Source organism: Sitodiplosis mosellana, unplaced genomic scaffold (genome assembly GCF_009176505.1).
Source record: "Sitodiplosis mosellana isolate CC-2019 unplaced genomic scaffold, AAFC_SMos_1.0 Smas_scaffold_6167, whole genome shotgun sequence".
In the NCBI taxonomy this organism is placed as follows: Eukaryota; Metazoa; Arthropoda; class Insecta; order Diptera; family Cecidomyiidae; genus Sitodiplosis; species Sitodiplosis mosellana.
This window is the reverse complement of record NW_022601408.1, coordinates 5,055,627-5,079,875: the sequence shown is the minus strand read 5'-3', so window position 1 is coordinate 5,079,875 and position 24,249 is coordinate 5,055,627. Positions and strand designations below refer to the sequence as shown.

At 33.9% G+C, this 24,249-nt stretch overlaps 1 protein-coding gene across 13 annotated transcripts in view; it reads left to right on the top strand.

Annotated features, from left to right (window-relative positions):
• LOC129575749 (four and a half LIM domains protein 2) overlaps positions 1–23,392 on the top strand; it is a 58,720-nt gene extending 35,328 nt beyond the window's left edge. For 11 of the 13 annotated variants that reach the window (XM_055459736.1, XM_055459738.1, XM_055459737.1 and 8 more), the window contains 5 exons: positions 1,751–1,951; positions 2,118–2,292; positions 18,170–18,339; positions 22,000–22,186; positions 22,247–23,392. In XM_055459736.1, coding sequence (XP_055315711.1) covers positions 1,751–1,951; positions 2,118–2,292; positions 18,170–18,339; positions 22,000–22,186; positions 22,247–22,404 — 891 coding nt within the window. In that variant the 3' untranslated portion in view covers positions 22,405–23,392. Of the gene's footprint in view, positions 1–1,750; positions 1,952–2,117; positions 2,293–11,607; positions 12,366–18,169; positions 18,340–21,999; positions 22,187–22,246 lie in introns of those variants that run through there. The other 2 variants (XM_055459741.1, XM_055459742.1) reach the window with 2 other exon arrangements.
• The last annotated feature ends 857 nt before the right edge of the window (positions 23,393–24,249 follow it).

The following is a 24,249-nucleotide window of genomic DNA, read 5'->3' as shown; positions in this document are numbered from 1 at the left end:
TCCAAATACATACAATAAATCTGCATGAAACTTTCGGTGTGCACATTTTATATTAGACTCTCGCCTTGATTCCGTTTTCCTCTTAACATTCAACGGAAACTACAAGGCGTAAAAAAAGTGTACACCATTAAATCAAATGGTATTTGTGCTCTTCCACATCCCATGTTGTTCTGCAGTTCAAGAAAATATTCACATTCACATGGAAACTGTATTTTTTTATGCATACATCTATATAACTTACATGTATATTGTGCAGAAATTTGTCGTTTTTCTGTTTGTTTTCCGATGTGATAACAGTGAAAAATTTGAGACGATAGAAATTCGAAATAAAAAAGTCCAAGAGCTAGAAAGGATGAGCAACAAGAAAAAATATTTACATTCTATTTTTCTGCTGAAATATCTCAATACGCTTCAATAACTCGATCTTCGCATGGGTTTGCAATGAAAGGAAAAGTAGTCGGATAAGCAAACGGTACAAAGTGAACAAAGTGAAGAAAAAAAATCGAAATTCGATAGAAGGATTTAGTGTAAACGTAAGTGGTTTGTAACTCATCGTCCAATAAAATTATTAATGTGAATCTGCCATTTTCTAAATATATAAACATGTCTAATCGTGGGGCGCAACATTCACTTTAATGTTGTAACGTTTATAACTTTGGCTATGTATATCGAGGATATGTGGAGTTGCTAATTGCATGGGAAATGGTTTTGAGCTCGTGCCAAAAATGTGGCATACAATTTGTGTGTATTTTATATTAAACGGCAAATCACAGTGACACAATATCGACGATATAAGAGAAGAAAACCTGTTATAAATACAAATACACGGTCGAACTCATCTATCGACAATGTGTAGTAATCTGTATATGTGTTATTCAACTTTGCTTCGTAGTAAATTTCGACAACAAACCACCATTTGAAATAGGTTCGGGTAAATCCCATTTACAACCAACAACACGGTCGCTTCCAAACGACTTCTTCATATGAAGACACGCATCATGATGAATACATTGCCGAAGGGATAAATAACAATTCATTCTTTCTTCCGCGAAAGCATAAAAACCAACATATATGTTGAATAAAACGCCCTTTATTTACTAGGCAGTTCTGTCTTGGATGTTCCGTTGCACGCATTCTATGTTTTTTTTTCTTGGCGAAATTCCCTCGTCATTCGATGATGAGATAAACATTTTCTCTTCACTGAACTGGTGTATGGCTAAGTTTTGCGTGTTTTATATCATATTGCTTTTCGGCACTGTTGCTGCTACTGTTTCTATCGGTGATAATATTAAATGAACATTTACTTATATATGCGTGGTGAATGCAAGAAGTGATTAATTTTATTTATATACATTTCGTCTATTCTTATGATTTAATTACAAAAACATTGGATATTAATACTTTCAATGCCATTTTAATATCAAGCTGAATGTATTTATCCATACGAGACGACTCAGTTTTGATCAGTTTCGTTCAATTTATTCGAATACGTCAAACAAATATCTTTGCGTTCACGGCCCCATAAAAGTGAACCGAAAATGTGTTGATTCCTTTATCAAGTGCTAACAAGTACATAAACTTGAACTATTTTTGCTTTACTCATAACAGATAAATGTTTTCGATGATTTGGATACGAATGGAGCAATGACTCCAACTAAATTAAATACATAATTCATTCCATTATGTGACGAATCGTAAAAGTGTTTTCGACTTGTTTTACGCAAATGTCTAATTGCCATGTATGCTTCAGTTAATTTTCAGTGGTGAATACACGAAAGCAATGAATCAGGACTGGCATTCTGGCCATTTTTGTTGCTGGCAGTGTGATGAAAGTTTGACTGGACAACGTTATGTATTGAGAGACGAGAATCCATACTGCATCAAATGCTATGAAAATGTCTTTGCAAATACTTGCGATGAATGCAACAAGATCATTGGAATCGATTCAAAGGTAATTAATTGCAATTTTTATTAATATCGTTATTATTTTTGATCCACAATATTAAGCCAAATGAAGTGTAAATTTTTAAATACACATATAGAGTCATTTTTCCAATAAATTTATCTCGCTCATACTATTTCCTTTTCATTCCGTTTCCATTTTTGAAAATAAATAGGATTTGTCCTACAAGGAGAAGCACTGGCATGAAGCTTGCTTCCTTTGCAATAAGTGCCGTGTATCGTTGGTTGATAAACAGTTCGGATCGAAAGCCGAGAAGATTTACTGCGGCAATTGTTATGACTCACAATTCGCATCACGTTGCGACGGCTGTGGTGAAGTATTTCGTGCTGGTACGTAGGAATCAATACAATTCACACATCATTTTATCATTTTTCTCATATTCGTGTGCGTTTTTTGTTGATGCCGTTCTTCCACTTTACTCAAAGACTTGGAATCAGTGTTTGATACTATTTACTGTGTGACACCCTTCGATCGACTTAAAATGTTAAAGGCACACTTTTTTCTAATGCGCAATGCATCGTATTTGTTTCTTCAATATGATATTTGACGAAAGCTTTGCTACGAGATTACGGTTTGTATAAATTTGGTTTTTTGTTTCATTGAAAAAAACCCAAATCGATATTCAAAGGCAGATTCTTCTGTATTAACATAGTAAACAGGCAAATGCCATAATCTAGAGCTCGGAAGTTTATGTCTGTCTTTATCATGACGTCCTAGTAACTCATAAGTCAGTGTAAAATATTCTGAGCGATAAACATTTTACGCTGCTTTTGCTTGGTGAACGTAAAACATGGATTTGGAATTTGGATTTGACTACCAAACAATTCCCAAGTAACAATTATTAAATGAAATATATCCGAACCCGGGTATATGTTTAGGGTTGAATGTGGGGTTACGTTTGACCATAGATACAATCATTTTTTTCGTCAAAAATGAGTGAAATTCGGGCGTAGTCCAATTGTGCATGAAATGAATGAAAAGAAAATAGAATGAAATCAATGCTCTTTTTTTCAATTGAAAACAAAGTCATTTCATTTGTACTTACGTACGCAACCAAATGTCACGTACTCCCGGGAATAACAGAAGGCAGTCCCCGCAGGCCCGCAAAAAATCAAGGCCAGTTGGCTAACAAATCTTTAGTACAAGTATTATTTTTAAAATGTATTCTTAAGTGATATGGAACTGGTGCTACTGCTAGTGGTTGCTGCAATCTATTCATAATCCTCATCTTCGGAGATGTGCTCGTAATCACTTTCGATGTTCTGTTCGTTGTTCTGAACCGGTCTCGATAGATTCGGGTGAATGCGGTATCCGAACACCTCGCAACGACCTAAAACAGAAATCACACACAAAAATGTGCAATCAAAATAGTTACAATCATTTCGATTTCATCATTTTACCTTTGTATAGAATGCACTTTGCAGCCACTACGTCACGATGCCAATTGGTTATCTCTTGGTTTACGTGCCAGTCGTTCCCCTTCAAGTCACTAGCTTCATTTGTATGACATTTAATAGTATTCAACAAGTTTTGACACCAAACGTGTTTTAGCTGGTCGAGTCGGATTGGCTGCATTACGTGGCTGATTGTTGTTGGCATTCCATTGCATTCGTTCATCCTTCTGCTCTTTGCGTGCTTCCTTTAGTTGTCGGCTACTTAATGTGGTCACGATTTGGTTTGGCAGTATTTGACCATCATACCCATTCAGCCAGCACTGTCGGCAAACTTTGAACCAATTTCGTTTGGTTCGTGGATCGAAACGTCCAAAGCATTTTGCGCATGTCTGCGATGTGAAGTACTCATCGACAAAACGAACGGTGCAATTGTTCAATTTCTTGAAGCTGGCCAACAATTTTCTTGTGCCGGGGCATCGCAATCGTCTTTCGATTCACCAATTTTATAACTTTGTTGAAGATTACATTTCGTTAATTCTTATTATTTTTGGGAAAAATGCTAAAACCTCATTCGAAACTTCCATTTTGATGATGCGTTTCTATTGAGTCATCGAATTCATGTTGCGCTTCAGTTCAAACACTATTATACTCCCATTTTTATTCTCAGCAACACAAATAGAATATTAACAGGTGGTACACTAAAGGTGTCAAACGGACACTCGTTTGTCCGTCCGTCCGTCCTTTTGAACATTTAGGACGGACAAAAAAATTTTTTTGTCCGTTTGAAAATTTTGGACGGACAAAAAAATTTTTTTGTCCGTTTGGAAATTTAGGACGGACAAAAAAAATTTTTTGTCCGTTTGAGAATTTAGGACGGACAAAATTTTTTGTCCGTCCGTTTGAAAATGTAGGACGGACAACGGACAAATCTTTAGGACGGACGGACAAATTCTTCAAACGGACATTTTTCAGACGGACGGCCAACAATTTTGTCCGTCCTAATGGTATAGTTCGGTATATTTATTTCTAACTGTTTCTTTGTAATGTGTATAGATCATATGACTCCGGCCTCTTTGCAAAGTTATACTTTTCAATTTCAAATTGTATAATGTCACCAAAGCAACTAAAATCATCGAAATTTTCAATAAAAATAACAATGTTTATTCGGTACAAAATAAATTTTATTTATTCTAAATTGCCTATCGGCGAAAAGATCGAGAAGAAATACGGGGAATGAAAAAAAAAAACGTTTCATAATGCACGAACTGTAATATCATATTCCCGTCAAACAAATGTTTTCCAAATATTGGATTTATTTTTATTTTTCATATATATTGTCAAATTCAAAACACATTCCAATGAGGCTAATTAAATTCGAACATTATTTTCGAAAACGAAATAAACATTGTTTTTTTAAATTGAAATTTTCAAATTTTGGCTCCAATACCAATTGGCTCCAATGTAAAGGGTGTCCCAAAAGTACCTGACCGATTTCTTTTTTGAATAAAATCTGCAATTACCGACGGATTTTTGTCATATTTGACAGGTGACGTCTCAAAACTATAGGATTTGGTTCGGAGTTGAATTTCATATGATTTTTCCATTTATGACCAAACCAGCGGCTTCTATTTTAGAGCATAATTTGAGCCCTAAAGTTCGGGAAAATGTTGATTTTTCCGACAAGGATCGATTGAATATCGTGTTCAAATGACTCCAAAATGTGGTGGACTTTCGATACAACATTTTTCAAAAATATTTTGTACGAATTAAATTGGTTTTGTTGAGAAAATTTATCAATTTCGGTCAAAAATTAGGGAAAATTCGTCAAAAAATGTTGTTTTTTCAACAAAGGTGTTGACGAACTGCTCTAAATCACTTTAAATAAGGCTACTGGAAAAAAAATTCTAATGTGATATGTTCGTCAAGTCCTAGACCGTCAATTTGAGTTAAAATTTTAAATTTTTCTTGTCCCGGTCGTGGCCAATTTGGCCAAAACGGCCAAAACGAGCCGAAATTGGCTCAATAACGATATCTCGTAAACTATTCAAAATTTCTAATCAGTTTCTTCGGTGAAAATAAAGTATAAGATGGAAGGAAAAAGTTCTTTGAACAAACCATATCCAAAAAGACGGTGCATGATACCGAAAAGTCCTTCGGTACTTATACCTTGTAATATTAAGGGAGGACTGTTTTTGTAGTGTGAAACTTGGGGTTCGATTACTAGTTTGTCTGTCATGTATTATGTATTGGGCCGGAAGCCTTATCAGAACTAAATCCTATAGTTTTGAGACGTCACCTGTCAAATATGACAAAAATCCGTCGGTAATTGCAGATTTTATTCAAAAAAGAAATCGGTCAGGTACTTTTGGGGCACCCTTTACCGAATAAACATTGTTATTTTTATTGAAAATTTCGATGATTTTAGTTGCTTTGGTGACATTATACAATTTGAAATTGAAAAGTATAACTTTGCAAAGAGGCCGGAGTCATATGATCTATACACATTACAAAGAAACAGTTAGAAATAAATATACCGAACTATACCATTAGGACGGACAAAATTGTTGGCCGTCCGTCTGAAAAATGTCCGTTTGAAGAATTTGTCCGTCCGTCCTAAAGATTTGTCCGTTGTCCGTCCTACATTTTCAAACGGACGGACAAAAATTTTTGTCCGTCCTAAATTTTCAAACGGACAAAATGTTTTTTTGTTCGTCCTAAATTTCCAAACGGACAAAATTTTTTTTTGTCCGTCCTAAATTTTCAAACGGACAAAAAAATTTTTTTGTCCGTCCTAAATGTTCAAAAGGACGGACGGACAGCCAATGTCCGTCCGTTGTCCGTCCGTTTGACACCTTTATGGTACACTGAGAAAAGGCTGGAAGGGAATATTCCAACCCTGCGTTGTAAATGTTGTCATTGCAGACGATTTTGTGAATTGTCCAACCATGGTTGGAATTTGACAATTGCGGAAATGCTGTCAATATTCCTCGCGCGATTCCTCTTCCACCAGTCTGCCTATGGCATATAGGGCTGCCTGGGTTTCCGCCACAAAAGAAAGAACTTTCTTCCTCTCCCACAACACTCCCTCATATACATCAAACACGCAAAAGAAGTAGTTTGGCTTCGAAATGTAATTGAATAAGCACTCTCAATTGCTATTGAGAAACCTAATTCATAGACGTGCACATACGAATCGGATGTATTACATGTAAACATAGAGCTGTTACAGTACTCATGAATAATCGGCTCAATGTGATTCAGGTTGTGATTTCGTTTCAAATGAAGCTCTAAAAAACTCCAAATAAAACAACAGAAATTTTTTGAATTTATTTCAAAATTCAAAAAGAACGATGCAACTGATTCCACTGTTAAAATTACATGTACACACATATAAATAGATATGGTTGGTTGGAATATGTCAAAAATCAACTATAGTGACATTTGGTGTATCAAATTCATCGAATTAAACGGGTGACAATATTCAATGACTTCAAAATTTCATGAAAAAACACACAAGTTTTTTTTTTCTTCAAAAGATTTTTTTGAATATGAAATCATGGACGAAGTTCAGGCTCTGCAGATCCCGAATATCAAATACGTAATGCTTATGAATTGTATGGTGTCACCACAAACTTTTCATCACAAACAGTCAAAGCATTAATGTGAATGACGCATTACAAAGTGACTTTGACAGCGAATGTCAATGTATCATTATCTCTTATATATAGTGTAAAAGTGACAGGAAAATATTTCTGGTCCCAGTTGCGTTGTTCTTTCACACACACTGTTTATAGCCAAATAAATATTTTTTTCTGAAATTAAACTCTCATGAAAACCATCTCGCCATTGTGCATGACCATTGACCAAGGCTTCGTGATTGCATACCTTAGCACGAAGTATATTTTAGGCTCGGTATAATATACCAGCATATCGCACACACATAGCTGCCGCACACACTTCTCTCGCGCGCAAACGGTTGCGTATACAGCCATCGCAACCAACTCAGAAACGAAACTTTGCTGTGAACGCAACCGTTTGCGCGCGGGAGAAGTGTGTGCGGTAGCTGTGTGTGCGCGATATGCTGGTAATTATACCGAGCCTTAAATATACTGCGTGCTAAGGTAAAATCAAGTAGCCTTTCGCGCAAACCGTATAAATCCTATGCTAGCGTGTCTGTAGTGTGTGTATATATTGACCTAGATATTGACCGCTCAACGTGTTTTGTGTGCATGACCACTAGAGGCAGGTCGAAAAATATCGTCAGTGCCGGTATTCTACGACTTTCCGACAAAATCGTTCGGAATTATTTTTTTCGTACATAAGACCATATTGGAGTGAAAGAGAGAGATTCCACTATTTTTCAGCATTCCACCGGAATTATTCCGATAATTCAAGGAAGAGTGAAATGTGTGAGAAATAATTCCGGTGGAATGCTGAAAAATAGTGGAATCTCTCTCATTCACTCCAATATGGTCTTATGTACGAAAAAAATAATTCCGAACGATTTTGTCGGAAAGTCGTAGAATACCGGCACAGTATGGATTTCATAGCCGCGTGCATGACAATTCAATGTTTTATGTGAAGGGAAGTATTTTTAAATTCTATTTAGATAAGAAATTGCAACCTGTTTCAATTTGTTTTAACTCAAATATACGGAATTGTCAATTCTGAAGTCATCTTGTGGTGAAAATAATTCTTATCAATCAATTCAGATTCAAAAATGACAATTTTTATCATCAGTGTATAATATGTCTAATTTGTGTACAAAGGGAATTTTCCCATTTTTCGCTGAATTTTGATCCACATGAACAGCGATGCAAACCACTTTTTGGTGGCAAATTCTTTCAAATTATTAATATTATTTTCCATTTTTCCGCTCAACTCAAACTGTGCTTTTGACCGGCGCAAGATAGCGATGGCGCCTATTCGCAATTTACGGAATTTTTAAGAACTATCAATACTTATTGTTGTTGTCATGAATTTCGCAACAACAAGAAGTATTGATAGTTCCTTAAGTTGCCGCAGATCCTATTTAGGCGCTACCGCTATTCACTGTCACGTCAAATACATTGGTTCTTATGGGAGAGAAGCACAGGTTGGCTCAACTTTTCTGTATTACATTTTCGCTCCAAACCATTCAAATAGTCTACATACATCTTCCAATGAATGTGTGCAGTTTTTCATCAGTTTCCCATTATTTTTCATTTCAAAACAAATTTGCACAGAAAACTCACTCTTTAATTGAACCCGTGAGCATAAAAACGACATATTAAACAATCGCCGAACAAAACGATACAATAAAAAACTACCGAACAAAACGTACCACAGCGGTAATGTGTAGCACAGCGGAGTTTCGTTTTGAACGGTACCGTCCTGCTGTGTTACGTTTTTAACGTGTGTTTTGTTTGGTAGTTTTTTCTTGTATCGTTTTGATCGGCGATTGTTGAATAAGTCGTTTTTATGCTCACAAATAGGGGAAGGTGGGGAAATTCGGAACACACATCGAAATAATTTAATAACGTTCAAAAAAATTAACATTTTTGAAAATTCTAAAGTGGCACGACTTAGTAAATGTAAAAACCTAACTTTTGGCACTTGTCGCTTTTTGAAATTCTAATCGGTTGAAAAAATGTACCCTGTTGGCAAAAAACCCTTGATTTTGCGATTTTCAAAAATGGTGGGGAAATTCGGAACACTTCATGAATGGATAGAAAACTGAAACAATTTTGATGCAAAACGTTTATTGAGTACTAGGAAAAGACAGAAGAATTAATTTTAATGAGGAAAAAGTTCAAAAATAGCGATTGTTGTTAGTCGGATCTGTAAGTGTTGCCTGTGAAATAGCTACCAATCATTTGGTGCATTTCAAGTGGACAGCTCGATCGCATAAATTGCAATGAGTATTTTGTCAAAATTTTGCATGAAATATAATAAATATGCATAAAAAAGCGATATCAACTTGAAAAGTATTAAAAATCACTTGATGAATTTTTCGTATATAGGGAGTTCCGAAATTCCCCACTCATTAAGGTTTACAACATAATCGTGTTTTGGTCACTCAATGAATTTTCATGCAAAATTCCTTTTGTGAGTCGAAATATTAATGGTATACGATAATTATAAACATATTCGTCTGAGTTGATTTTTCGAAAAATGTTATGGAATCAATGCAGACAGGCATTCTCAATATTAAATTTTCATGACTTGATGTCATGTCGATGACGCACAGAGCTAACAGTACGTACACACTCGTCGAGTGCTAATGGAAATATAAGGTTTTGTTTAGAGAAAACGATGACAGTTGTTCACATGTCTCAAACTATTCATTTGCGGCGAAATTTGGCAGTGTTCCGAATTTCCCCAAGTTCCGAATTCCCCCACCTTCCCCTATGTTAAAATAATGCTCAAAAATGAAAAAGGTCTGGCCAGACCCGGGTACAACGGAGGGTTAACCCTCTAATGCATTAATTTTTCCCAGGGCTGGGAGTACTGGTACTTGGTTGATTTTTGGCCATAGATAATTAAAAAAATATTCATAATCCTGGATTCCTCATGGTTTAGTCAGAAAATGCGATTGACATAAATCATAGATCAATCAAATCCATTGTTTCAAAGTGTCAAAAATGTGTCTAATTTAGAGTTCGAATAATTTATTTTGTTAAATTTCTGTTTTTGCACACATTTTTGTCTATAACTTTACAAACACACTACATAGACAAATATTGCCAAAGACAAAAATAAAGAGAGAACATTGACGAATAAAAATTCTCTTTGAAGCAATGTGATCCGATGTACGGTTTACGTTCTACAGGCGTTCAAATGTTGCCCGTCTAGAGGCGGTTGTATGCATTAGAGGGTTAATTGATATAGAATTCTTTTCTCTTTAATTTAAAATATACCATTTCTCTCGTTCCGAATATTCCGAATATTCATACTTTCGGAAAAAAGGCCTAAAAACGTTACATATTTTAACGTTAAAAATGACTAAATTGCGTAACATGAATGTTTCTTGGGAAACTTCGTTGCTACTAAATGGAGTTTGTTATATCAAGCACGTCTATAAACCAGCCAACAATGCGCAAGTTGTATTTATAATGTTGTGCGTGCCACGTAGATATATAAAGTGCGTTGTCAACCAAAATAAAAAGGGTGCCAAATCTAAAATTTGTAATAAATTTTATAAGCTTCCAGCAGTTCCTTCCCCTAGTACTAGAAAGGCGAAACGCGCTACCGAAGGCTAAGTAATATCAACTAAAAACCATTGTAGGTGATTTGACAGTTTATTTGACATCTGCATCTCAATAACACCTTGTATTTTTAGTGGTGTGACACGATAATATGCATTTGAGATGTTCTGTGTCAAGTTTATCGTTAATGCTGCCACTGTATTTGTTTTCACCAGTTTCTTTTGAATCAATGCCAAATATATACGATTTATATACAAATCCATCAATTGGGCGCCTCTTTGCAACACAAACGCCGCATGAAACCAATGTGATTTTCATTTGCCATAGATGACAAAAGACAAATGACTTTTGCTTTGAATATTGTACATTTTATCTGGGAAATTATTCACCAATAAATAGAGTGCTCCGAAAATTGAAGCAAACATTTTTTGGATATAACTGTATCGTGGAAAGTGAACTCAGCGGAAAATTTGTTATTTCTTTGTTGAAAACAAAATGAATCCATGGTTATTTATCATTTTGATGCATTTCTGTTTTGTCCTTTTTTTAAAGCTCTACTCACTTTCACGGGAGTATCAATTTATCCGTATTAAGAATAAAAACAATTACCAATTCACACTCAGAAAATAGTCACATAACAAATTGAAATGAGTGAAATGAACAAAATGAATGAACATGAAAGATCCACATAAAAAACCAACCCATACATATATGAGAAAATTAAAAAAACAGAGTTGGTGCACATGTACATCTTTTGTACATGTGCTCACATAAAAAATGTCGTTGATGTGTTGATGTATACCAACAGCATATCGAATGTTGTACAATTTATTCGAAGCTGAATATTTGTACGGCAAAGCACATTCTCTTGTCATATGCCTTTGGGTACACGCGTTTGCACCTCTCAACAAAACGTTGTGCACACAAACACAAACACCAATACATATCATGGCATTGACTCAATATGGAGAGATACAAAGCGTATTGTAACAAAAGAAGAGAAAAAAAATCCAAAGCCAGAAGCGATTATGGTATACAAATTTTAATTTAGTAAGTTTAGTTTTCTGTTGACTGTGTTTGCGCGTGCTTTGTATAAAGTGTTGATCCAGTTAACCGGTTTCATCATTTATATAAAGACAATAAATTATTTGATTTAGGAAATTCATTAATAAAAGCGAAAAGTACGCATCCGAGTAGTAGTCCTGAGCACTTTTTTCCGAATTTTTGTTGATTCATTAGCTCAAATGGACTATTGCAAAAAAAAAGAGCAAAGTAAAATCATTTCAACAGCCTTATACATATCAGCAACATCGATTATTTGCCCAAATCGTGATAAAAAAAAAACAAAAAGAAGGCAATAAACGCAAAAACAGGGAAAGTTTTGCGAAATAATCAATAATATACACATCGAACGTATTGTAAATATCATACAAAAGGATTACTCATAAAAAAAAACAATGCTGAATATTGTCAACAGACTCGACTGCAAAGTTTAAGTGAAGCATAAAACGTGAGGGTCGAAAAAAGCGCCTTTTCATATAAAATCTAACAATCTGTTTTTTGTATCAAATATTTGAATTTTGAAGAACACACAATTTATACACAAAATGGCAACCTTATCATCTGAATTTTCATCGCGGTTAAACTTAAAATCGAAAACAGTTGGGGCTGATCGAATTCGCAAGGCCAAAGAAAACAATGAAGATATTGCCGTTTTGAGTATGTTTTTGCCCGGTTCAGCTGCCGTCGCGGAAAATAGTCGATTTCGATGTGCGCTTGGTATTGATTGTCGATTGGGTGATTGGCGTCTAGCTTCACCAGGTATTCTCCTCACAACAATGCTTATCATATTCATTTAACAGACGACTAAATAACATCGGGAAATATCAACAGTGGAAAAGCAACAACGTGGTTTGGATATATCGACAATTTCAATTTTGCACCTTTTTATAAAAAAAAATACAAGACGCTCGACTTCAATAGGGTTGCATGCTCACCTGAAAAGAGTAAGATGATTAGTTGAACTGAATGGTGAGAAAAATAAAAATCAATCGAAAGGAATCACGCAACATAGACAAGACTTATTATAGCTTTCACCAAACACAGACCCATTAACAATCGGGTTCTTTATTTTGTTGAGAAAATGCACGAAACTTCTATTGTGGGCGCAAACAACTCCCCCGTACTTAAATGACTTCTAGCTTATCTATGGTGAAAACTTGTACTGCAAATCGAGAAATTTTGGTTAAGATCTTCGTCGCTGGTCGTTTTATAATGTACAAAACACGTCATATTTTATGGGGAAAATATGAAGTTTCTACTAGAGTCTCTCATTACACTCGCCTTATATTTTAATACCGAGTTTGTTCATTGGTGTATGAGAGTTTTAATACTAACTTGAAAAAAACAACATCATTACAAAAATTGAAAAAATGTTGGTTTTTTGGTTGGAAATTCGATCAACGGTCAATATTAACTTAAATTATTTTGGTTCCAAGAGTTACCACATGCAATAAATGAATTTGAAATACGACTCCATTGAACAACTATGTAAAGTTAAAGAGATTAGCGAAAAGGCCTTTATTTTATCTATGATATCATTTAGTTTGGTTTTGTACGATATTTCAACGTAAGATTAAAAAAAAATGCGGACAAACCTCTTCGAAATGATTTTTTTTCTGGCATGCTTTCTATATACTAGGTCCAAGTAAAAATGATGTCACTTTTTGAAAAAAGAGTCGAACAAAGGTTCCGGTATTAATAGCAACTAAACCACCAAAACCAATAAATATGTCAAGAAAGCCACATAAAAACAGTAACGAAAGAGAATGCCTGAATGAAGCATCCAAATCTTCGTCATTAATTTCACATCAAATGAAAAATAAGCCAAACATGCACAACATTTATTTATGCGCTGTCGGCAGATCAGCCAATTACATGAGATGACTTCATCGCACGCATAGTCAATGACAATTTAGCTGGCAACAATTAAATCAATAGCCCAACAACAATGGCAACTTTATCAGAGGCGTAGCAGTGAAGAAAAGAAGCATATTCGATAATCATGGTTGCCTTATTGCGAATAATTTGTTGAAGTATTCGGTATTTGCTTTCATTACTTTATATATTGACTGACCGAAATGCATAAAAAGCAATTTTTGAACGATCGAAAACTCACACACCGCAAAACGCAGTCCTTATTAGGTTGCATTTAAAAGTAGAAAAACCGATCAACTGACTTTAGGTCAATTAAGTACATAAAACGAATTAAGAGCCAACACGACTTTATTTACTTCATTACTTAATTACTCAATACATGAATTTTGTTATATCATTTAGCTCAAGTTGTGTTGGAATAATAAAAAATTCGTTAAATTAATAATGTTATTTTGTAAACGAAAACAAAGCAAAACTAAATATACTAAAAGCAGTCTAATTGATCGCGGTTAACCGTAACGAGAATTAGCTCATAGTTGACAGAACTGTGTGAAAACATTGTCATACGCCGATTAACAACGTATCAAACTCTTCAAAAGCAATTTTGTCGTGATTTTTTGTTTTTGTTAATTTGCTATTGAATGTTTGGCTTTTTCTACTTATTTTGTACAATAATCTAAATAATGGCTTTAATGCGTGTTTCGTATTTGACGCACAAAAAATTGACGTTTTTTTGCACCTTTTAAGATTTATGGCATTGGAAAATGGATAAAATCGCGACAACTTCCAAATCGGTTTACGTATTTGAAGAATAAAATCACAGCGTGTCCATATGTGAAAACTGTTCATTGTTTATCGTATATTCTTGGGCAAAAATCGAACACAATAAATTAACGTTGAATGAAGTTTAAGCCAAACAATGACAATAAGATGATGATGAAATGAATAAATATGAAGGCGAATTGAAGAGTTGTATTGCAATTTTGGACGCCAATTTGTCCGAATATCTACGAGTAAATTACATTTGTTCATCTTTTTTTGTAGACAAGCCCACGCGCTCCAAATCCATGATTCGATTGTTTTGCATCTAAAATGATTCATCAACGTATTACAAGGCTTCTGACGATTACACTGAACATGCCGCAAAATATGGGAAATTTTCATTCATTTACAATAAATGAATATCAAATATCAATTTTGCGGCAAATAAATATGAAATGTAAACAAATCAATGACAAAACAAAAACACAACGTTTCATTCAAAATAAATGAACAAAACTCAATCAAGTTGAGCGCTTACGAGCATGCTTTTGGAAATGGATCGAATGAATAAAAACGTTCAACACTTTGGCTCAATTGAATTCTACCAATTACGAAATAAAGTTTGTGTTATTCACAACAACAGCAACCGTTTAACTTTTTCTTAGACCAGAATCATACAAAAAAAATTGTTGAATTTCGCTAATCAAATTTAAATATGCCGAATCAATCATCGATCGAAGTAGCCAGAGACACTCGAAATTGTATCAAGTTCGTTATGGAAGCTATATATGCTTGATAAAGTACAGCCAACGCATTATGACGCTTGTCAACCTTGAATTAAAAACTGGGCGAAATTTTCATGTACTAGTTATTTACATTTTAGTTGCAACTTTTTTGTGGAGCGACCAAAAAAGAAAACGAAAACAAAAACAAAAACAAAATACACACAGTAAAAAGCACATGTAATAATGTTAATTGGGTTTACGGCACTTTTCATGCTAAACAAAGAGGTGACATAGCATTGCTACGATGAATTCAGAAATGAAAAATTGCATAAGTACGCTCACGCATTTTTCTTTGTAGTATTTGAATTACTTGGTAAAACGGAGTCAACAGAGGACTGTAAAAATAAAAAATGCCACTGCCATTGCCATTGAATTCAGCAAACAAGCACAAAAAGCAAAGAAAAGACAAAAACCAATCTATGTTTAATTCATCCCTTCACTCAAACAGCTTAAGAACAGAATAAATGGTGGCGAGAACATGGAAAATATCATAGCAGTAAATCTCGAAAAAAAGAAACCACATAACAAACAAAAATACGATTGTTCTCAAACGAAAATACTTTCGGCATAGCCGTGAAGGCTTACCATGAAAACACGCAATACCAAATAAAAAGGATAAAATGAGCAATACTCCCGATATCAATGATTTTGAGGGAAAGTATTTGTCTTAGAACTCACATTGTCGCAATTCTTCGTATGTTTTTCTTGCTTTTTTTTCTCGCTCGACGATACTTTTTCATAATCATTCCTCGTTGTATTTGATGCGCAAATACACATACACAATACATACATCTACATTTACATATACATTACCAGAACCGAACCTCATAGCATTGTTGGTTAGATTTGTATGTATGTGTTGGGAAAAGAAAACTCGTTGGTTTTCACCCTTTTACACAAATATCATCGTTATGCTTTTTATGCGAGGTTTGATAAAAATCTTCCTGGAGAAATAGGTTACAAAATATGCTTGTACGCTAAGCTATTTATGATTTCCAAATGAAGTTGTTCGTATTTAATGCTCTATTCAGGATAATATCAGTCAAAGCGCTCATTCCCATTAAATCAAGTAATTATGGCAATGGAAACATTTGATTACAGCCTTTTTTGACGGTAATTAATGCAGTAAAACCGTTATTTACAATTCAGATATTTTTTGCATTTCATTACATTCGATGCGTTCCAAATTACGGCCGTTTTTTGAGTCCCTTAATTGCAATTTCTACAGTGTCTAAACTGGACTGCACTTAAATCAACACTTTACTTTAATAAATAAATAAAAATGGATGCAAAAAACACATTTTTAATAGGAATATTTGTGTCGGTGAGAATAACAATGGGAATACAGAAGTGTTTGAAGTGAAGCGCAACATGGAATTTCTTTCTTGAAAACGTTACATGAATCGTTGCTTCAATAGAAACCACAGGTATTGCATCTAAGCGTCTGACAGCTTACTTCAAGCGCTACGAGACAAGTGTCAAAAGTTTTGACACAGATCGTTCAATGTTTACTGCAAACTATTGCATCTTTTTTATAATCAATACTGAAGAAGACAAAAAAAATTAAAGTGTTACGAATGTGCGAAATTGTTTTTTGTGAGATCGTAGCAGGTGATAAACATCAATTTTTTTAATAAAAAATTTTTTTACATTACGGAACATTGTTGATGAGTTCATTTGGTCGCGTTCATGAGTGCGTCTAACGGCGTGCAAAAATTGAAATGAACTTCACTGAATACGATCGCAAATTCGTGTTTTACTATGTTTATGCATATGTTGCGATAGAAACGCACCACAAAAAGTGGGAATTTTGAATGTGATTTTTCGTCTTTTTTGCAAAAATGATAAGAGATAATGAAATTAGTGTGTTTAGAAAAGTATTTGGACTTGACCAATTCTACAACTTTGTTGAAGATAACATTTCGTTATATCTTATCATTTTCGCGAAAAACACACAAAATCATATTCAAAATTGACATTTTTCATGTTACGCTTCAATAGTGAAGCGACGATTCATGTAACGTAAGGAACAAATTTCATGTTGCACTTCAGTCCAAACACTGCTGTATTCCCATTTTTACTCTCAACAACACATTCCCGCAATTTTGTTTTGTTATTGTTTGAATGCATACAATAACAAAAACTGAGTAATCTTGAAGAAATAAATAGAGGGATGCTAAAACGTAGTATCTCTTAAGAGTATTTTTCAAAATCAACATGCAGTTTAAACCCTGGGCTCTGTAGCTTTGTACATTTCACCCTAGAAATGGTCAAACTGTCTGAACAACAAATAATTTGATTGAATTTCTTCTGAAGTTTGTTTTAAATAAGAACTCTAATTTGCTTTCAATCATCTTGTCAAATAATCAAATGCGATTGCCTAGGGGCATTTCTCACGCAAAAAATTGAAACGAATGTGCAAGAATTTAAGATATTTCTTCTTTCCCATTGAATGATATAAAAATGTATGAAATTGTCTGGAATTGTCAAATTTAATGTGAACCAAATTACTACTTTCCAGTCAATTCTAAAACATTTTGGTGAATTCACTGCAATTTCATAAATTCGGTTCTGTTAGCAAGTACAAATCTTAAGTACGTACCTAAGCTTAAGTATAAAGATTGTCACCCTTAAGTACGTACTTAACATACTTAACGTACTTACGTATCAAGCTTAAGTACGTACTTAAGGTTAAGTATGCTAAGTATTACGTACTTAAGCTTCATACTGCGAACGTATTTCACACATTCAGTGTAAATGTGTATCCATTTACCCGAATTGATAGAAATGGAAGAAATTGTTCAATATTTATTGGAATGGTTCCATTTTTTAAGTGAGAAATGCCCCTAGGCGATTGCTACACAAGTCCATTTGTTCTGAGCCAAACATTTTCACCGTTCCGTTTCGACAGTCAATGAAATAAACGGAAGTGGGAAACTGAATCAAAGTAGAAAGCAAAGTGAATTTGCATCGATAAATGAAGACGGAAATTTCATCAACTAAATTATTTCGACCCTTAGAAATACATTTGGATGCTCTTTCAATATATTAAGTTCATTCATTGTTTATCTTGTTTGATGTTGTTGATTCAGAACTTTTCTATTATGTTTTATTTGATTTTCCTTTGCTTTGTTTTCGCAGGCACGAAAAAAATGGAATACAAGACACGACAATGGCACGAAAAATGCTTCTCTTGTTGCGTGTGCAAAAATCCTATTGGCACGAAGTCATTTATACCGAAGGAACAGGAAATCTATTGCGCCGGCTGCTATGAGGAGAAGTATGCAACTAGATGCATCAAATGCAACAAAGTATGGCAATTTCACCTATCTATCCTCTACTGTTATAAGTTTTTATTTCCCGATAAAAAAAAGGATAAGCGATACCCGATACAAACTCATATATCCAAATTTACCACCATTCGTTGAAGCATTGATTTGTTTTCGTTTCGTTCTTGGAGCGAATTGTCAAGTGTTTCTACCAGACTTAAATGATGTGTTTGCAAAAAATGAATGAAATGTGAAATACGTGCAAGAGTGTGAGAGAAAAGAGAAATTAACTGAAACTCAAAAGATGGATTTAATTTGTTACGAATGTGTGTGAGTGACGCTGACAGAGATTTTCCACTGATTTTCAAATTCCATTCAATTGAGATACAGTGGAACCTCGATTATCTGTCAGCCACCGGACCAGCACCTTGACGGATAATCGAGGTTTTCATAAAATAAGCCAAACCAATCAAAATTTCCATATTATTATTAGTTTGTGATGAAAAATTGAGTGATGTAGAAAATATATGACACCCATAGAACAAGAGAACAACTTATGAGTTCCTTATCCATAACTGAGACGCAAAGAAACTTAGTGTAAAAAAGAGACAAATGAAGTTTCGAGCAAAAGTGACAAAACTCAGCATTGAGCGAAAAAGACGTTCTTTTGCATTTTTCTTGCTGCTGGAAATATATAGCGACCTGGTTTGTAGTTCTTTTGATGTTCTACAAAAATGCTGCAGACACCTAATCGTTATCTATTTCTAGTAGCTAGAAAAATGCAAAAAAAACGTATTTTCCACTCAATGCTGAGTTTTGTCACTTTTGCTCGCAACTTTATTTGTCTCTATTTTACTCTACATTTTCCCGTCTCAGTTATAGAACAAGAGCTCTAAGTTGTTCTCTTGTTCTATGGGTGTCATATGTTAGATACGAAAAAAGATTTGCTGCATTGTCCAATACGAGAAATGTTTTCGGTAGCAACGCCTATGATTTCAAACTTTATTGCGAATGTACAAGCGAAACACAATTGATTTCGATTATGAATGTCAGTCGGCGACATTATCCGTATGTTCAAGTGAAATGAACTGAAAAAAATTTCACTTCGGCAAGGCGTGACGGTTAACAGAAGTGACGGATAATCGAGGTTCCACTGTATCTTCTTTGAATTCAATTTTACTTTCATCAAGGAAGCTTGCAAATCACATAACCGGATAATACGCTTATTCTATTACTTTTCCGCAAACTTAGTTTGTTAAGGAAAAGTATTGGTTTTACTCCCCAAAATTTCATGACATCTTCTTATACGGACCACTATAAAGTCGCTGAAAATTCTAATAGCACATATCTGTACACTGGACAATGTTAATGGGGTTCAAATCCCACCATAGGCCGAGTTGCCCTGAGACAAATTTTCTTTAATGCTCTCTGAAACTTTTCCTGAAAACCAGTTGCAATTTCAACTTTGTTTCAAACGTTTCATTCAAATATTGCTGTTAGCAAAATTTTGTAGTCTATAATATATCACAGTAAACACGATGGTTCTAACTTTTAGAACCGCAATATGAAATTTGGCACTAAAATCCATTTAAGTACCATTTGTACTAGAAAAAGTTCAAAATGTACTAAATCACAAATCAAAGCTTCATGTATTTATTATAGAACTTTTGAACTTTTTCTAGAGCAAATGGTACTAAAAAAAAGTCAAGTGTCAAATCTCAACATTGCTAGAATCATTGTGTTTACTGTGATATATTTTTAAATGCGAGCGGGGGCGAGCAGGATTTTTTTTTAAAACAGCACTTTTTGCTGTACCTTAAAAAACTTTTCAGAGCATCACGGTTTTTTGGGCACCAAGAATTCATATTTTTGCACTTTTCTCAAAAGTTTTTTTCATTTTCTATCTTTGTGTAAAATTGCGATGTGCGTATGGTGTCGTTCGCGTCCACGTGCACGTTTTTTGTTAACACGATATCTCATCAAGTTGACGAGATAATTGCAAGTAATAAAAGAATAGAAGTTTTGGCATGTTGAATGGTACATTTGTATGGGAAGTACTCGAAACACCCATTTTACAGAGTCAAGGCAAACTGCCATTTCTTGCGAAAATAATGGGAGTCTGTAAACAATCGAACACCTACTTGTTCATAGATTTGGTCTAAAATCGAAATTTTTCGAAATTTTGTTCAAGAACTACACTTTTGTATGAAAAATCACTCAAACATTTTTCAGAGTTTTGGTGAACGTTTTTTTTTGCAAAAATTAATTGGAGCCTTTGAACAACCGAACACCGCCTTCTCCATAAATTTGGCCTGAACTCGAAATTTCTTGAAATTTTTTGAATTTTGTTCAAAAATGACACCATTTTCAGGATTTCGGTCAAGGCAAACTGCCATTTTTGTGCTAAAATGATGACAGCTCTTGAACAACCAAACACCTACTTTCCCATAAGTTTGGTCCGAAGTCGACTTTTCTTTAGATTTTCCTATATGGAAAACTTTTACATGTATGGAAAATGTTCGAATTAGCGATTTTTAAGGCAAGGTAAACTGCTATTTTTTTAAGCAAAATGACCAGGGATTTTCGAATAAAAAGCAATAAATATTCATTACTGATGTCACATATCGGCTATTTTCGGTAAAAATTGTGATGTTTCGACAAATAAGCGCACTCTTTGTATGAAATCTTTTCTAATTCAACATAAACTGACTTAATAATTTTCTTGATGAGTCCAATGAATTCATTAAGAAATGCTTTTCTGAAGCGGAATGTAAGAAGAATTTCTGCGGTGTGGAAAAGTTTGGATTACGTAAGTAATTCGTTTTATGCACCATTGCATTACAGCTGATAACGAGAAAAAAGACTCCTCCAGAGATTTCATTAATTTTGGAATTGAATTGTATTGAACTGCTCTGTAATAGTTAAAATGACAATAGACTAAAGTGGATCAAAAACAGTCTGAGGCTATGTGCAACGTGAAATTCAAGAAAATTTGACATCATATTATGATTCTTTTTTACACGATGCGACTTGAAATGATACGAATTTTGCAAAGTGTTCTGTCAGTTTTCAATTTAAACGTTAGAATATTGTAGTTCCCTTCAGTTGCATATCCATCAGTGTTTTATTTAGATAAACGAATTTTGTCTAGATAAAAACCAGATAAGACCCAATTTTTGTGTTTTTATCTAAATAAAGATAAGATCTTTATCTTATCTTTTATAAAAAAGATAAGATTATCTTCAATTATCTTCAGATAAAAAATAAGATAATTTTTGGTTCTTTTTTTCTAAAGAAGAAACTAGAAAAATGCGTTAAAAAAACTAAAAAAATATTTCTTTCGATATTTTATAAGTTGTTTATTCTCGAAATGCACGGAAGAAAATTCGTTTTCTGATTTTTCCACAAGAACGTTTGTTCTTGCAGAAAATATTCATTTTTGGACCAAAGCAATTTTTTCTCTCCTTTTGAAATTTTAAATTGATCAACTTTGGAATTATCTCAATTTATCTTGAAAAAAGATAAGATAACGTGTAAAAAATAAGATAAAGATAAGATATTTTGTCGATTTTCCGAAATTTATCTAGATAAAATAAAAGATATTATCTTATCTTATCTTTTATCTTATCTAGATAATCATCTTTTTCCAAACACTGATATCCATGAAGATATTCTCTAATATGATTATTATTTCCTTTTTAGATCATCACTTCTGGTGGTGTAACATATAAAAACGACCCATGGCATCGGGAGTGCTTTACATGCACTCATTGCTCGACTTCTTTGGCAGGTCAGCGTTTTACAAGTCGTGACGATCATCCATACTGTGCTGAATGCTTTGGAGAGCTCTTTGCTAAGAGATGTACGTCATGTACAAAGCCAATTACAGGTAAGTGAAAAAATATAAAATGTTGTATAATAAATCTATATAAATCATTACATTTCACAGGAATTGGTGGAACGCGATTCATTTCGTTCGAGGATCGACACTGGCACAATGATTGCTTTATTTGTGCAAGCTGCAAAACGTCGCTTGTGGGACGTGGGTTCATAACCGACGCTGCTGATATCATCTGCCCAGAATGCGCCAAAGCAAAGCTCATGTAAATTCAGTCTCTCCTGTCTTTATTTTGAAGCAAAGCGAGGGAGAGAGAGAGAAGCAAGTTCGTCATCAGCGGCGATTCAAGTACTAAATAACAAAAACAATGCCAACTAACGAATGAAAAGCGTGTACAATGAAATTTTAATTCAATGGTCTTATTGCAACAGCTATGAGCATGGCTCTGAAATTAGATGTTTATTCTAACCTACAAACTCCATCAATTTTTCGATCAATCGATATTTTAAATGCATTTATACTAATGAGCAAAATGCGCAGCTGTAACTTTTAAAGTTAACCACCAAAAATCGACCATATTACGCGTTTGGAAAATTATACTAACCAAAATTTAAACTCGACAACGAATAATTTTTTTTCTAAAGTTAACCATTTAGATACATTGCTTATAACTCTAATCGAATGAATCTAACAATTAGCGTAGATGTTGTGTTTGTAATTGGCTATAGTATACTACAGATGCAGCGCCATGGTGTTATCGCTATAATAATAGTATGAATAACATAATTACTTCAACCAAATGGAGCTGCGAAAAGAGAATGAAAATATAATGCAGAGGACAGACGCTGCGAATAGCTGTAATGAACAAAGTGAAGACAGCTTGATACTACGCAAACGAAAATCAATAAATTTTATTTTTAAAATAATATATAAATAAGAACAAAATTTGGCGTTTGTTAATGGTTAACTCTTTGCATGAAAGAATGCTGTTCTTCTCTAAAAATTAAAACATCGATCACACAGAATTTTTAGAGCGCGTCTTTTAAAACGTTCTCGAGGCAGAAATGTTTCTTTTAATTTTCTGTGTGATTATTCACTTATATACACTGTTTCTTAAACGCAATAATAGTCGCTTATTTAAAAAAAAACACACAAAATTAAATGATTTATGAATAGAAGTTGTTTATAGTATTCAATTCAAGACAAATTGAAATGTTATCAGTGAATGAATAAAGAGTTCTTTAAAAATAAACAAAATGATTACTATTTCTTTAGGAAATGAAATTTTTATTGAATGCCTATATTCATGCTTCAGCTCAATCGGCGTCATTCTTGAAATGTTATCCAATATGAAGGTGTCAATAGAACGCATTTTGTCCGTCCGTCCTATTGTGATTTTTTTTTTGGACGGAAAATTTCATTCTGTCCGTCCGTTTGAGATTTTAATTTTATCCTGTCCGTTTCAAATTCAAGGACGAACAATTTTATTTCGTTTGTCTGTTTGGGATTTAGGACGGACGGACGGACGGACGGATACATAGATTATCCTGAATATTTCATATTCAAACATATCATCATCCCCAAATCAACTCTAGTATGGAAAAAATGCAATGGTATGTAAAAAACACGATAAAGACCCCATAAATCGATCTAATACTAAAACTACTCTAAAGATGAATATGGGCAGCTTGGAATTTTTTCGTATTTTGAGGGATGCCTTTTCGAACGCGCACAGGTATTCAAAAATCCGGGTATGACACTATGGAAGGTTTACTAGTGAGTGAAGAGGAACACGAAGTTATCTGGGACGTGTTTTTCGCAAAGAACGAGGAGAACGGTTGCATTCTTGACAACTTTGACATTTTTATTTTATTTTATTTTTATTTTTTTTTATTGATTTATAATGGTGTTGAAAACAGGAAAAATCCCAATAACATTCTTCACCTATGAGTTCTGATCACATTTTTGTTGACTTTCAATTTTACATTTTCTAATTACTTTTTGGCAATATATTACTAATAGTAAAAAGCAAAAAGAAAAAATAGTATAATTATTTAATTTAAAATTAATAAGTTGTAAAAAAAATAAGAATTGATTATAATTTTAAATTCGAT